General features: G+C 44.1%; 1 protein-coding gene across 1 annotated transcript in view; it reads left to right on the top strand.

Annotated features, from left to right (window-relative positions):
* The window catches only part of PRKCH (protein kinase C eta), a 220847-nt gene that overhangs the window by 50257 nt on the left and 155938 nt on the right, over window positions 1-14652 (top strand). The window contains exon 2 of the mRNA XM_058567069.1: window positions 13026-13089. Within this exon, the coding sequence (XP_058423052.1) occupies window positions 13026-13089 (64 nt within the window). The remainder of the gene's footprint in view (window positions 1-13025; window positions 13090-14652) is intronic.

The raw sequence follows: 14652 nt of genomic DNA on the forward strand, positions 1-14652 counted from the left end.
GTATTTTATATCTTCGGGGTGTTCCTGTCTCTCCTTCTGAACTTTAAGAAGCTGTTAAGGGCAGCCCAGCAGACACTCAGTTGACATGGGTAATGGTCACGCATTGAACTCTTTGTCTCTACCCCGGATTTGCTCATCCCTTTGGAGTCCCTGTCTCAGTTAATGGCGCCAGGGATGGTTATCAGCCCTGGAGACTCGCCATGACTGCTTCTCTTTCATCCTCTACCCCACCTCCAATTACAAAGTCCAGCTGCTGCTCCCTCCTCTGCCTTTCCCCTGTCTGCCTCCTCCTCCTCCATCTTCTCCGCTGCTGGCTTAGCTCAGGTCACCTCATCCTTCATTGTTACCATTGGAATAGCCTTTGAACGTGTCTCCCCACCACCAGCATCTCTCCCCTTATAACCCCAAACCCTGTCTGTAGGGATCTGTCGTGTAGGTGTGATCTTGTAACTTTGTGGATTGAAACCCCTCGGTGGCTCCCTATTGCGCTGCGATAAGGGGTAGCCTCCCAGCGTGCCATGAGGCCATTACTGATCTGATACCTGGGCCTCTCCTGCCTCGTTTCTGACCCGTCTCATTTATATGGCCTACGTTCAACCATAAGTAACCCCTAATAGGTCCTCTGTGTATTTGCATGTACTTCCTCTCTGTCTGCATGCCTCCCCTTCCCTGGCCCACCTGGAAACTGCACCTGAATGTCTAGGTGGGGCACAAATGTCCCTTCTTCTGCAGAGCTTTCTTCTCTCCTCCCTCCAGAAGACCTAAAGGAGGAAAGGTGTTGTCATAGGATAACCATTGGGAGAGACACTTAGGCTGGATGTATTTTCTAATGTCCCTTCAGATTCACAGAGTCTTCTAAAGTTGACCTAGAGCCTGAGCAATGAGCAATGAAGTAGACGAGTCTGTAAAACATCTTGAATGCTTAAGTATGCTAAATACATAGTTTTGACTTATTCCTTGCTTTAGTTTTGCTCGAGTTTTGCCGCCTTCTTCCATTACGATGGATGGTGAGAGTAAACAGTGTAGGATAATTCTTGATTTATTTATATATATACATATATATATATATATATGTATATATATTTAACCTGACATCTTCAGTGTAAAATGTTAGGATGGGGGTACAGTGGGAGGAAATAATTATTTCATTACAAATATTTGATATACTCCTGTTTACTCTAGAAAAGTAACTTAGCACCTGTGGCAAAACTTACTAGACTCTCCATTTCCTAATATTTCTCCTTCCTTGTGGGGGCTTCCCCTCAGAGAAGGAGGCTCACTGTGGGGCTGACAGCTCTCCCCTGGCAGCCCACGGAGGCTGTGGGGTGGCTGAGCGGATGGGTGACCTTGAACTACATTCCTCACCTCCAGCCATGGTCAAACAGCCACCTGCCCCTTTTGTTTAATACTTCATCCTGGCAAGGACAGAGTATGTTCTTTTTCTAGAAGCATCGACGGAGCAGAAAAGAGAAGGATCGAGATCATGCAGAAAGTGCCGTTTTAAAGTGTTCTTCGAGGTGGGGCATATGCAGTCCAGAGAGAGAAGACGGTTACTGTGGCTCCTCGCTCACTTCAAGGTCTGCTCCAGCGTGAGGTCCTTGGGGACACCTTGTTGACGGAGAAGGAAAGTGCCTTCTTAGTTCTGGAGGGCGCTATTTTGGAAGGCCTCTGCTGGTTTCCAGGGCAGGCATTGGGCTTCTTCAGTAGAACTTGGCCCACCCTTTTTGGTCCATCAGGAGTACCAGCAGCTCTGGGCCTCCTGATGGGCTGGGCAGATGCCTTCAGAGCCTCTGTCCTCATTCACGAAGGCGGTGTCAAGCAGGCCTTCCAGCACAGAATTAAACTACCTAGGACGCAAGGGGGAGAAATTAGAGTGGAGCGTTTGAAGAGCCTAAGGCATCCTTCATTTAATTTACATTTTTAATCCCTTGGATATTGGAGTCAAAGATTGAGAGACATACACATAGCACTCCTTTTTTTGTGTGTGAGGAAGATCAGCCCTGAGCTAACATCTGTGCTAATCCTCCTCTCTTTTTGCTGAGGAAGACCGGCTCTGAACTAACATCTATTGCCAATCCTCCTCCTTTTATTTCCCCCCACAGCCCCAGTAGATAGTTGTATGTCATAGTTGCACATTCTTCTAGTTGCTGTATGTGGGACGCGGCCTCAGCATGGCCGGAGAAGCGGTGCGTTGGTGCGCGCCCGGGATCCGAACCCCGGCCTCCAGCAGCAGAGCGCGCGCACTTAACAGCTAAGCCACCGGGCCGGCCCGCACACAGCACTTCTAACACACAGTAGACCATTTCTAGCTATCCTTGGCCCTCTCCTTGGCAGAGAAAAAATATTTTAGTCCTCAGAGATATCCAATCTTAACTATTTATTCCTGATTTTTCATTATGGGCAGAGAAACTTTGAAAAATTAAGTTTAATGCAAAAGAGTTTTAGTTTTGCCAGAAGATACACTTTTCACACTGGAACATAGAGGTAATGGACTCTGAGTGGAAATAATTCTAAATTTAAATTTACAGTGATTTTGTGGGTGTGTTTGGCTGGGCGTGGGGAGGATTTATCGTGAGCCTTAAATATGCATTTTAGAGACAGACTCTTTAGTAGTCTTCAGGCGTCTTTACTTGCTCTGTGTAGCTCAGAAACTGTTTCCGACTTGGAATCATAGAATATTACATATGAAAAGAACTTAAAGGCTAGTCCCTCCTCATGTTCTGGGTGCAGAAGCCAGATGACCTGCCACCAGAGCTGTGGTCATAGGCTGGGGCTCTTTCCCCAACCCCCCGACCTCATGCAGGGTCCAGACTTAGCAAGAAGAGGATTTAACCACTCAAAGAAAGATAGTATTTTCCTTCACTTTAAACTTACGTCAGATTTGACAAGCCTCACTTTACTGTTCAGTTTTTGCCATCGTCTTTTTCTGATAGTTTTTAATCTGTGGTACTTCTTAGTGTGCTTTTAAAACACAAAATTGTCTGCTTGTTATAGAGATGAAAATAGAAAATGAGCAGGGATGTAGGATTTGCCTCATTCACCTCCTTTTCCTTTAAACTCCTTCTTGTGCAAGGTGATGTGTGGTGTGTCTGTAGCACATGACACTGACTAGGGCCTCCAGGCGGCTGAGTAATGGGACCTGAGCCGCCCACTGCATTTTGCCGGCCCCAGCACAGACTTGCTACACTTGGCGGCTCCTGCCTCATGCCCGCTTTCGGAGCCATCAGGTGACACTGTCAGGCAGGGGTCACTCCCATTGGCCTTGGCAGTGAGGAGATGAGGCTAGGACGCCGAGGGCTAGCCTTTGGCAGGGAGCATCCTCAGGTCCTGATGGCATGAGTCTTGCTCAGATTCCCAGGGAAGATGAGCGATGTGATGACCTAAGGTGCCAGAAGCCCAGGCGTGCTGGCTTCGGGCGGAGCGGACGGCTGCAGGCAAACCTGTAATAACCCGCAGCAGATGCAGGCACGGTAGCCTTGAGGGAGGCTGATGCGGAACCACTGTGGGATCTTCCCTGAGTCTGGATCTTGGCTCGGCCTTCACTGCTGGGTGACCTCGGTCAGTTCCGTAACCTCCCTGAGCCTCCATTCTCCCATCTGTATGATGGTGGTGGTGATACTTAACTTGCAAGTGGTGAAGGTGAGAAATAGTGTAGGTCAGGCACCTAGCAGGGCTCCTGCACATCAATGAGCTGAGGACGTAGTAGCTTCTGTTCCTATTATTAAAGAACACAGCCACACGCCTCCTTGTTGGCTATTGTACAATCTTCTAAGATTCTTTTTCCTTTAGGAGTTTGAACATTCAATTTTAAGCCAGACGGTTTCAGCTGGAAGAGAATCCTGAAATGCTTTATCATATTTTTAGGTTCTTTTGTTACTTATCCCTAGAGTAAGACTTAGAAAAGTTCTAGAAATGAGCCATCTCACCATCAGATGTCTGATGTCTGGCTCAAGGTCCATAGCGTCTAGGTGAGCCTTCTAACTTTGTCCAAATAAAGGATGGTTTTTTTCTTTTAATATGCTAGATCCCTTTGCTTATCCCAGGCTGAGATGAATATTAAGTAGCCAGAAGTTTCCTGTCTGTGATCAATTCTAATGCCTTTTGTGAAGGGAAATGATTGTAAATTATTACCAGTTTATTAAATGAGTGTTTCCGTTGAGTGCTGTGTGCAGGCTTTTATCTAAGCCTGTTTAGAATCATGGAACATTAGAGCTAGAAAGGTTTTAGACAACTCTCTCATTTCGTCGACAAGGAGACTGAGTCAGGGATGTAAGTGACTTGCCCAGCTTCTGCAAAGTGATGCCAAGGGAAAGCAAACGTTGGCTAAGGGTGTTCGTGGTGGGGGGGGGGAGGGGTGTGTGTTGGGGAAGGGTGTGTGTGTGGAGGGGGAGTGGGTGTGTGGGAGGGAGTGGGTGGGTAGGAGTGGGTGTGGGGAGGGAGGGGGTGTGTGTTGGGGCGATGGGGTGTGTGTGGAGGGGGAGTGGGTGTGTGGGAGGGAGTGGGTAGGTGGGAGGGAGTGGGTGTGGGGAGGGAGGGGTGTATGTGAGGAGGGAGGAGTGTGTGTGGGGGGAGGGTATGTGTGTGGGGAGGAGGGAGTGTGTGGAGAGGGAGGGGTGTATGTGAGGAGGGAGGGGGTTTGTGTGTGGGGGGTGTGTGTGTGTGGGGAGGAGGGAGTGTGTGGGGAGGAAAAGGGTGTGTGGGGGGAGGGAGGGGGTGTATGAGGGGAGGGAGGGGTGTGGCAGAGGAGGGGATGTGTGTGTGGGGAGGGAGGCAATGCTGGGGATCTGGTGGGCGCATCAAGGGAACAGAGCATGATTCCTAAGCAGTGGGCCCGCGTAGTCCAATTGCTACTGGTACGCCTTGGTGTCGCCTTGGAGTGCTTTTATATTTTATGAAGTGCTGTCGCGTAGTATTTATTACAGGATAAAATACTGTCATTGCTATTTTATATGTGATGAATTTGAGGTGGTCAAATGACCTTCCAATTCTGCTCATTAGACCCAATCAACAGATATTTGTTGAGTGTTTACTTGGTTCAAGGAACTCTGCTAGGCCCTTTGGGGAATATACAAGTGTCAGATCCTGCTAGAATGGAGCTTACAGACTTAACGTAAGTGATGAGATATAATTATAAGAAATTTTACCTAATTGTTCAAGGACGTAGATATGTATTAAGATAATAATTGAGACAGGAATTTTGAGACTCGAGGGATCAATGTGCATGTCAAGACCTTTCTGGCAAAAGTTCCTTCTGTCAGCTGCATCATCTTTGCCAGGTGCGTGCGGTTACCCCTCCTGCCTGCGGCCCCAGGGAGCTGCTGTGGGAAATCCTGAGCACCTGTCAATCACCCCGACCCTAGGATCGTAATTCAGTAATTCAGTAAAGGTTTGAATGAATCGAAAGGTGAAGTGGAGAATGGCTTTCCAAGCAGAGACAAGAGCACGAGCAAAGGTGTGGCTATGAGACAGTAAGGAGATGGGCCTGACTAGAAGAGAGGGTTTAAAGAACGGAAGTTTGAAAAAGAAGTTTGGATAAATCAGCGGGGAGACAGTAAAAGGGGGAGCCCAAGGTGGCCTGGAAGGTGAGGTGAAGCAGAATGAGTTTTATTCTCAAGGCACTGGGAAGTCACTAGAAGCTTTGATGGGGGAAAGTTGACGAGAGTGGCACTTTGCAAAGGCTATTTGAGCAGTGAGGTGTAGACACTTTTTTTGTTTTTATATCACAAAAATTTTAAATTTTGATGTAGTCCAATTTATCAATTTTTTATTTATTTATTTTTGCTGGGAAAGATTTGCCCTGAGCTAACATCTGTTGCCTTCTGCTCTCTTTTTTTTTTCTCCCCTCCCCAAGGCCCCAGTACATAGTTGTATATTCTAGTTGTAGGTCCTTCTGATTCTTCTATGTGAGCCACCACAGCATGGCTACTGACAGACGAGTGGTGTGGTTCTGCACCTGGGAACCGAACCTGGGCTGCTGAAGCAGAATGTGCCAAACCACTAGGCCATCAGGGCTGGCTCTCAATAATTTTTTGTTGCTTTTACTTTTGATGTCATATCTAAGAAACCATTGCCTAACCCAAGGTCAGGAAAATTTATTCTTATGTTTTCTTCTAAGAGTTTTATAGTTTTAGTTCTCACATTCAGGTCTATGATCCATTTTGAGTTCATGTTTATATATGGTATGAGGTAGGGCCCACCTTCATTCTTTTGTATGTGGATATCCAGTGGTCCTAGCATCATTGTTAAAAAGAGTCTTCTTTCTCCATTTAATTGTTTGGTACTCTCGTGCCCATTTTTTATCCCTCTCTGCCACCCATCCTATTACCCTAAACCCTGTTCCCAGGCAACCACTGATATGTTTATAGTCATATAAAACTATGTTTCTTGCCTTTTCTAGACAGAATGTACTCTTTTTTGTTTGGTTTCTTTCATTTAGTATACTTTTATGTTGCATGTTATCAGTAGTTTATTCTTTTCATTGTTGAAGACTATTCCATTGTATGGCTATACCACATTTTTTTTTTTTATAATTTTATTTATTTTTTCCCCTAAAGCCCCAGTAGATAGTTGTATGTCATAGCTGCACTTCCTTCTAGTTGCTGTATGTGGGACGCGGCCTCAGCATGGCCGGAGAAGCAGTGCGTCGGGGCGCGCCTGGATCCGAACCCGGGCCGCCAGCAGCGGAGCGCGCGCACTTAACCGCTAAGCCACGGGGCCGGCCCACTATACCACATTTTTAAAATAGTTCCTGTGAGCATTTGCATACATATCTTTGTATGAACATATGCTCTCTTTATTCTTGGCAAAATACCGAGAAATAGAATAGCTGGATCAAATGGGAGGTGTATGTATAACTTTTTAAGAAAATGTCAAACTGTTTCCAAAGTGGTGGTAGCATTTTATAGTCCCATCAACAGTGTATGAGAATTCCAGTTGCTCCACATTCTTACAAACACTTAGTATACTCAGACTTTTTAATGTTAGCCATCCTAATAGGTATGTATTGTTATTGCACTGTGGGTTTTTGTGTGTGTGTGTGAGGAAGATCAGCCCTGAGCTAACATCCATGCCAATCCTCCTCTTTTTGCTGAGGAAGACTGGCCCTGGGCTAACATCTGTGCCCATCTTCCTCCACTTTATATGGGACGCCGCCACAGCATGGCTTGACAAGCGGTGCGTAGTTCCGCGCCTGGGATCAAACCTGTGGACCCTGAGCTGCTCACGCGGAGCCCGCGCATTTAACCACTACGCCACCAGGCCGGCCTCTATTGCACTGTGGTTTTAATTTGCGTTTCTCTAATGACTAATGATGTTGATCTTGTTTTTATGTGCTTATTTGCCATATGTATATCTTCTTTGGTGAAATGAAGTGATGAAAGCCATTTTTTGAAAGTTAGATTGTTTGTTTTCTTATTATTGAATTTTGTGACTTCTTCATTCTGGATACAAGTGCTTTATCAGATAGATGATTTACAAATATTTTCTCCTAATCTGTGTCATTCTCTTGATGATGTCTTGCAAAGAGCAGAAATTTTAATTTTGATGAAGTCCAATTTATCATTTTGTTCTTTTATGGATCGTGCTTTTGGTTTCATGTCTAAGAAATATTTGCTTAACCCAAGGTCCCAAAGATTTTCTCTTATGTATTTTTCTGGAAGTGTTAGAGTTTTAGGTTTTATATTTAGGTCTGTGATCCATTTTGAGGTAATTTTTGTATAAGTTACATATATGAGTTGCAGTTCACTATTTTGCATATGGATATCCAGTGGTTACAGCACCATTTGTTGACGCTGAGTTTTTGTGGATTTATCTATTTGTGCATCAGAATGTTATTTTTTTAAAGGCCGTTGCTTTCTGGGTTTCGACAAGGGCCCAGGAGTTGCCCTGCTTACCAGTAGAAGTTGTCTGTAGAAAAGAGGGCCTAGTATCTTCATTTCTCCCTGAATGATTGTTACAGAAAGAGTGCTAAATGTGTCCATCCCTATGTGGGACCTCCCCAGCACCCTGGCCTCAGCCCTGTTCTGTTGGACATTCTGTGCCTTGGATGATGACATATCTAACCTAGGCCCTGATTGGGAAGGCCATAAAGCTGAAAAGGAAAGTGAATGAACCGACTGGATTTGGGATCCAGCGAGCCTTGGGGCCTGGAACAACAAGCTGAAATTCTACAGAAAAAATATGAAACTCTTGGGATTTGGGGCCTCACCACTGCATGGAATGTGGAAAACAGAGCCTTAAAGCACATAGAAAAGATGCAAAGATTTTAGTTGATGACAAACTCAAGCTTGGTCACTGGGGCTTCTCAAAGTGCTCATGCAGTCTTTACTGCATCAGTAAAGGGCTGTCACTGTTGAGATCAGGGTTGGTGACAATCTTGCTTTCCCTTGTTAAGGTCAGGTTATACCTGCAGGCTGATGTTCACCCTTTAATGGGGGTATGGAGAAATTGGGGCATATCTAAAGGAAACTGGTCAGAATGGTGGAGGAGAGAACCATGTGCTGTATGAAGCTGGGATATCCATATTTGTTAATTTATTTACTCATTCATTCACCAAACCGTTTCAGTCCTCTTAGGTGCAAGGCAGGGTCCTAAGGAACAGGGCATAATGACTACAACATGATGTGGGTTCCAGCAGTGATCTCCATAATGGGTGGAGTCGCCCGACTGTCTAAAAGAGGTCTGGGAAGGTCTCCTGTAAAGGTGGGTTTTGAGTTTAGTCTTGATGGACAAATAGGAGTTTGACAGATAAAAAAGAGAGGAAAGGATTTTCCAGCCAGAAAGACCACGTGCCCCAAATCACTAGGCAGTAAGCTTCAGGCAGCTAATGCGTCTTTTTCACAATTTTGATTACATTCTCCAGTATGCTGCCTGGCCCATAACACATTTTATTGGTATCTCAGATTAAATGAGGTAACATGCCTCCCTGGAGAGTCTACAAGTAACTAAAAGAGGCTGAGATACAGGTTGTATGTGTTTGGGGTGGTGGGGACACAGCATGCAGGGCTATGTCCCAGGCTCCGTTTGGAGCGTATCATGGAGGGGAGAAGAAAGGCTGAAGGATTTCAGTTAGGAAGTCACATGGTCAGATTTTCATTTTTGAAACGTGTCACTGGCAGCAGTTGTGGGTGGTGGGAGGACAACCAGTCTGGAAACAGAAGCCAGCTAGAAGGCCGTTGCAAGAGGCCAGATGAGGGATGGTGGGAGGAGTGGAGAAGAAGGGGCAGGTTTAAGAGAGGCTCAGAAAGTGGCCTTGATGGGTTCTAGTAGAATTATATTATGTGGTGAGGAGCCTAGGCTGCTGGGTAAATGGTAGAGTCAGTGGTGTCTATTAGGGGGTATAGGATAAGAATTTGAACTCTGAACATGTTGATATGTTGAATTAAAGAACTTGTCTCAGTGGGACACTGAGATGGAGACTTCCAGAAAAGGTACATATATAGGTTTGGGAGTGAGGTCTGTGCTTAAGACTTATGAAATGAGTCTGACTACACTCCCTTGGAGGTTCAATATGTCTGGTTCTTTCTCCTACTCCTGCCCCAAAGAATCTCAGGTACTTTTTGAAATCATGAGTCTGAATCTTCCATTGGAAGGAAGAGAGGACGTAGAAGCAGCAAGATTTAAAGGCAATCAGAGAGAGAGAGATGCTGGAAAGGAGCCTGAGAGAGAAAGTTAGAGAAGAGCGAGAGGAGGACCAAGGAAGAGAGGTGCCTTGGAATGAAGGAATAAGAGAGATTCCTGAAGAAGGAAGCTGCCAAGAGGATCAGATGCTACAGAGAGAGTAACCGAGTTGAAGACAGACATATCTTTGGATTTGACACAGTGGGACATGTAAGGGTTGCAGAAGCTGTTTCGGTGCTGCAAGGAGGCAGATTGTAGGGGATGGATGTTAGAAGGTGTAGAGGGGAGATGATAATTGTCTTTAAATATTTGACTTATTCTCTTCGGCTGCCAATTTAGATAAATCTTTTGGGTGCAAGTGATAGAAAACCCTACTCAAGCTGGCTAAAGCAAAAGGAATTTATGGGCTCAAATCAATGAAAAGTCCAGAAGAATCAAGCAAGTCATTTAAATGATATCAAGACCTCGTCTCTCTCAGTGTCTCAGCTCTCCTTTCTTTGCTGACTTCATTCTCCAGCCCAATGTGGTAACTTAAAGGGTGCCGGGCGCACCCAAATTTACGTCCTTCCAGATTGAAGTTCAGCAGAAGTGAGTTCTTGTCTCTTCTTTGTAGGGGATTCCTAATTGGACCTATTGGATTTTTTGTCTGACCCTGAACCAGTTACTGAGGGTAGGGAATAGCAGTTACTCAGATGGCCAGATATAGGAGTATGTGTCAGCTCTGCACTAGTCATCCAGGCTGGAGAATTCAGTGCTCTGATTGGCCAGGCCTGGCTCCTGTGTCCACTCTGGAGCTAGGGGTAGAATCCCAGCTGAACCATTTGCACTATATGTGAGGGAGGAGTAGTTCTCAAATAAATCTGAAATGCTGATCTCAGAAGCTAGAATGATATTCTACCTAGAGAGAAAATATCCGCTACAGCTATAGGGTACAGAATGAGGGTCAGTGAATGGAAGCTGTTGGCTGCTGCATTTCTGCTGTTAGAGAAAGATCTGTGGGTACAGGAATGAAAGAGGCCAGCTGTGGAGGTAGTGAGTTGGCTGTCACTGGAGCTATCTAAGCAGCCACTATAAATAGATGACAGCAGCCCATCAGCACTGTGTAGATGGAGCAGATAACCTCTAAGGCCACATTTTTCCAACTGTTTCTCTGTGACACAGTAGGGAATACATTTTTACGCTAAAACCTGATGTACCCTGATACATGCATACAAAACTGCAAACGGAAGTTTCGTGACATAGTTTTCCTTACTACTTGGCATGTTCATATTTTCTGTTCCATTTTATTCTACTTAAAAATCCCTGTGTTGTGCAACTCTCTCCATTGTTTTCATGTCCCACTAATGAGCCTCGACCTGCAGTTCATAAAACCCTATTTTAAGGTCAGAGGTCTTCGATGGACTGGGCTTGAAGATGACGTTTGAGTCTGGCTTTTCCACCGCAACGGTGGCACTGGTCAAAAATGTGGCAGCAAACCCGTCCTACTTGTGAGGGCTCCTGATTCCCAGTGGTGGAATCTCCTGCACCTGTCAGAGCAGCTCCTGACTGGTGGGTCGGGGAGGAGTGGCCTTCTCTGCAGCCCTCGGGGCAGTGTTGGAGGGAGTTTTCATGCTGGCCGTGGGCTGGAAGATCGGGGGGCGGCCCCAGCAGTCTGTCTGTCCGGAGGCTGGCAGCAGCTCCTGTGCCAGCAGCGGTTTATGTTGTGAGGTCGAATGTATGTGCATGTGTGTGCTTTCTGCCAGGCCTTTATAGTGAAGACGAGGGAGTGGTTTTTAAAAATAACTTATTTTTGACTTGAAACAAGTCAAGGCAGAGAATGGAGACAATTAGAGACTGACATCCTGTTTAGTCATCTCTCCAGAGAGCTCTATTTTCAGAACTGTTCTATAAAGGTGCACACGTGGTTTTAAGATAGTTAAGGGGATATGGTTAAGTTAGCAGTAGTCGTGATGCAAGTATCTGATTCGAACGCTGAGGTGATCTACAGTGTGGTAACCACGTTGATGGCAGATTTTATGCAGAGAAAGCGAAGGTTTATAAGAATAGGCTGCTAGATAGATAAAGCTTGCTGAGTCAGTACAAAACAGGCATCTTTTATTTTGAGAAGTATATAATCAAGGTGTGGTATAAAAAATATGTGGTGGTGAGCTAGGGTAAGGTCAGTGCAATTTTTTTTTCAATTTTTGTCACCTTTACGCACAATAAAAACAGTAAATAGTACTGCTAAGGCTCTTTGAGATCATCTGATGGAAGCCATGTCAGAAATGCTGAATAATGACATCGTGGACTTTCAGATGACAATGGTGATGCTTGGGGTGGTTAAGGACTTTACCCAGAGTCCAAAGCCAACTGTGGCAGTCAGGCTGGAGTCCATGTCTTGGTGTAGTTCCGGGCCCTGTCTACCATACCATGCGATTAGCAGCTTAGTTAAATTTAATATTCCACCAGGAATGATCATCCGCCTCTATACTCGGCTTCTTTGGACTTCTCTCTCTTAGATGAAAGGCTAAAGGCAGAAGTGGGCTGAACCTGAAAAGATTTTATTTACAATTGTAAATTCATGTATTTGGGTCCAAAAGAATGTCACAATCCAAGGCTTAGAGATGTTTATGGGTAGTTCAAGGTTAGCACCAGCATGAAGAGGGCAGAGCCTGCCTACCTGGGCTAGTGTGATCAGAGCAGATGTGGAGGGCGTGCCCCAGGATGCTATGTGAAGGCGCTGGGAAACTAGAATGTGTGCAGAGGATGGGACCTAGTAAGAAGGTTTCAAGCTCCCTCGTTGGCAGAATGTACATCTTGACATCTCAGCTCATAGAGAAGAAAGTCAAGGAACGTTGATACTCCTGTGAGCAGTGAGGGTAGTGAATGCAAAGCTCCCGGACTGCCTGCCCTAGTGCTTCCTGAAGAGCACCTACACGTGGGTGAAGATGCTGTAGGCAGAGACAGCACTCCCCTTCATAGATTTTACTTCCTGGAAACTAAAGGTCTGCAGCTGACCACACCACATTTGTTCATTACCTTGTATGTTACCATTATTTCTCTATTTCATACACTTAACATGTGGTTTAATAAAATGCTGCTCTTATAAATGATGTGCATAAGATAGGGGTGTCTCCAAAACAATGCCCAAGTCATGATGTGCTTCTCGATATCATGAAGAGCCAAAATGGAAGAGGATAAAATTCAAGAGAAGGGAAACATTGGAAGAACTGTTTCTTTTAGAATTGTGTTTTCAACCTTTACAGTTTCTTGTACTTTCCCTTGATTCTTGCCCCTCTGCCATTTAATGAGACTTAGATCTGATTGTGGCTGTGATTTGCACATTTAGGCCTCTCTGTAAAGAATTATTTGATGCCCACAAAAAGTACTGTAAAATTAGAATATAACTTTTTTTTTTCTCTTTCTAGGTGGATCTGGAGCCAGAAGGGAAAGTATTTGTGGTAATAACCCTAACAGGGAGTTTCACTGAAGGTAAGAATGAGTTTTGGGTGGTTTCTGGTATATGTGAAATCTTAGTTCATCCTCAGTGGGAATTTCTATCGTGGAAATTATAAAAAGAGCATTTTGTGAAACATACTTTAAAAAATTCACTATTTTAAGTTAGGCTGGCTGGTTTTTGTCGCCTAATGGTCTGTTGCTTTGGGTTGCCAGATTAAATAGATTTGCTAAATCTGGCAATCTCGTGTTTTGTTTAACATACTCTCTGAGTTTTTGTTTTTATTCATCGTCATCTTAGCTGAATTGGTTCTTGCCTCTTTTGGTTCGTGCCTATTGAACTGTACTTTAGATTTTTGTTCTGGGGCCAGCCTTTTAGTTTTCCCTTGAATGTGCTAAAAATAAAAGGATCATGTTCTCTTCCTTATAATCTTAATCTCCTTCTGTTCTTTAAGGGATTCTGTTCCTCTTCTCTGGTACCACCCCCACCCCTACTCCCTGATTTTTTTTTAATTTGAGGTAAAATTTATATACAGTGAAATGAACAGATCAGAAGTGAAGAATTTGAGTTCGACAAATGCATACAACCCTGTACCCAGCGCCCAATCCAAGACGTAGAACGTTTCCATCACTCTGACAGTTCCCCTGCATCCTTTCCCAGTGAATTCCCTGGGCCAGAGGCAATAAATGTAATATTTTGTTTTGTGTTTTCACCATAGATTAGTTTTACCTATTCTGGAAGTTCAGATAAATGGAATTATATAGTACATTCTCCTTGTGTCTGGTTTCTTTTGCTCAGCATAATTTCTGTGAGATTCCTTCATGGCCTCGTGTGTATCAGTGTCTTATTCCTTTTTATTGCTGAGTATTCCATTATATAAATGTAGCACAATTTGTTTACCCATTCTCCTCTTGATGGACATTTGGAGTTTTCCCTTTTTTTTAGGTGTTATGAATGCTTCTATAAACATTCTTGTACATAAACTTTTGTGGACGTATACTTTCATTTTTCCTGGGTAAACACCCAGAAGTGGAATTGCTGGGTAATAGAGTAGGTATATGTTTAACTTTATAAGAAACTCTCAAATGGTTTTCCAAAGTGGTTGTGTTATTATACTCCCACCAGCAATGTATGAGAGTTCCAGTTACTCCATGTCCTCACCAACACTTGCTATGGTCATTCTCTTTAATTTTAGACATTCTAGTGGGTATAAAATGATATCTCGTGGTTTTAATTTGGATTTCCCTGATGTTGAATATTTTTTCATGTGCTATTGGTCATTTATTTATTTATCTATTTTTGCAAAGTGCCAGTTCAAGTCTTTTACCCTGTTTTCTGAAATTGGGTTTGTCTTTTTATTATTGATTTCTAGGAATTCTTTATGTTTTCTAGATATGAATCCTTTGTGAGAAATATGTATTATGAATACTTTCTCCAATCTGTGGCTTGCTTTTATTTTCTTGATGGTGTCTTTAAGCAGAAGTTTTTAATTTCTATGAGGTCTAACTTATCAATCTCTTCTTTCATAGTTTACATATTTTGTGTCCTCTCTAAGAAATCTGTCTATTATAGGGTCACAAAGATATTTTCCTGTTTTC

The sequence above is a fragment of the Diceros bicornis genome, chromosome 24 (assembly GCF_020826845.1).
Source record: "Diceros bicornis minor isolate mBicDic1 chromosome 24, mDicBic1.mat.cur, whole genome shotgun sequence".
Taxonomy (NCBI): domain Eukaryota; kingdom Metazoa; phylum Chordata; class Mammalia; order Perissodactyla; family Rhinocerotidae; genus Diceros; species Diceros bicornis.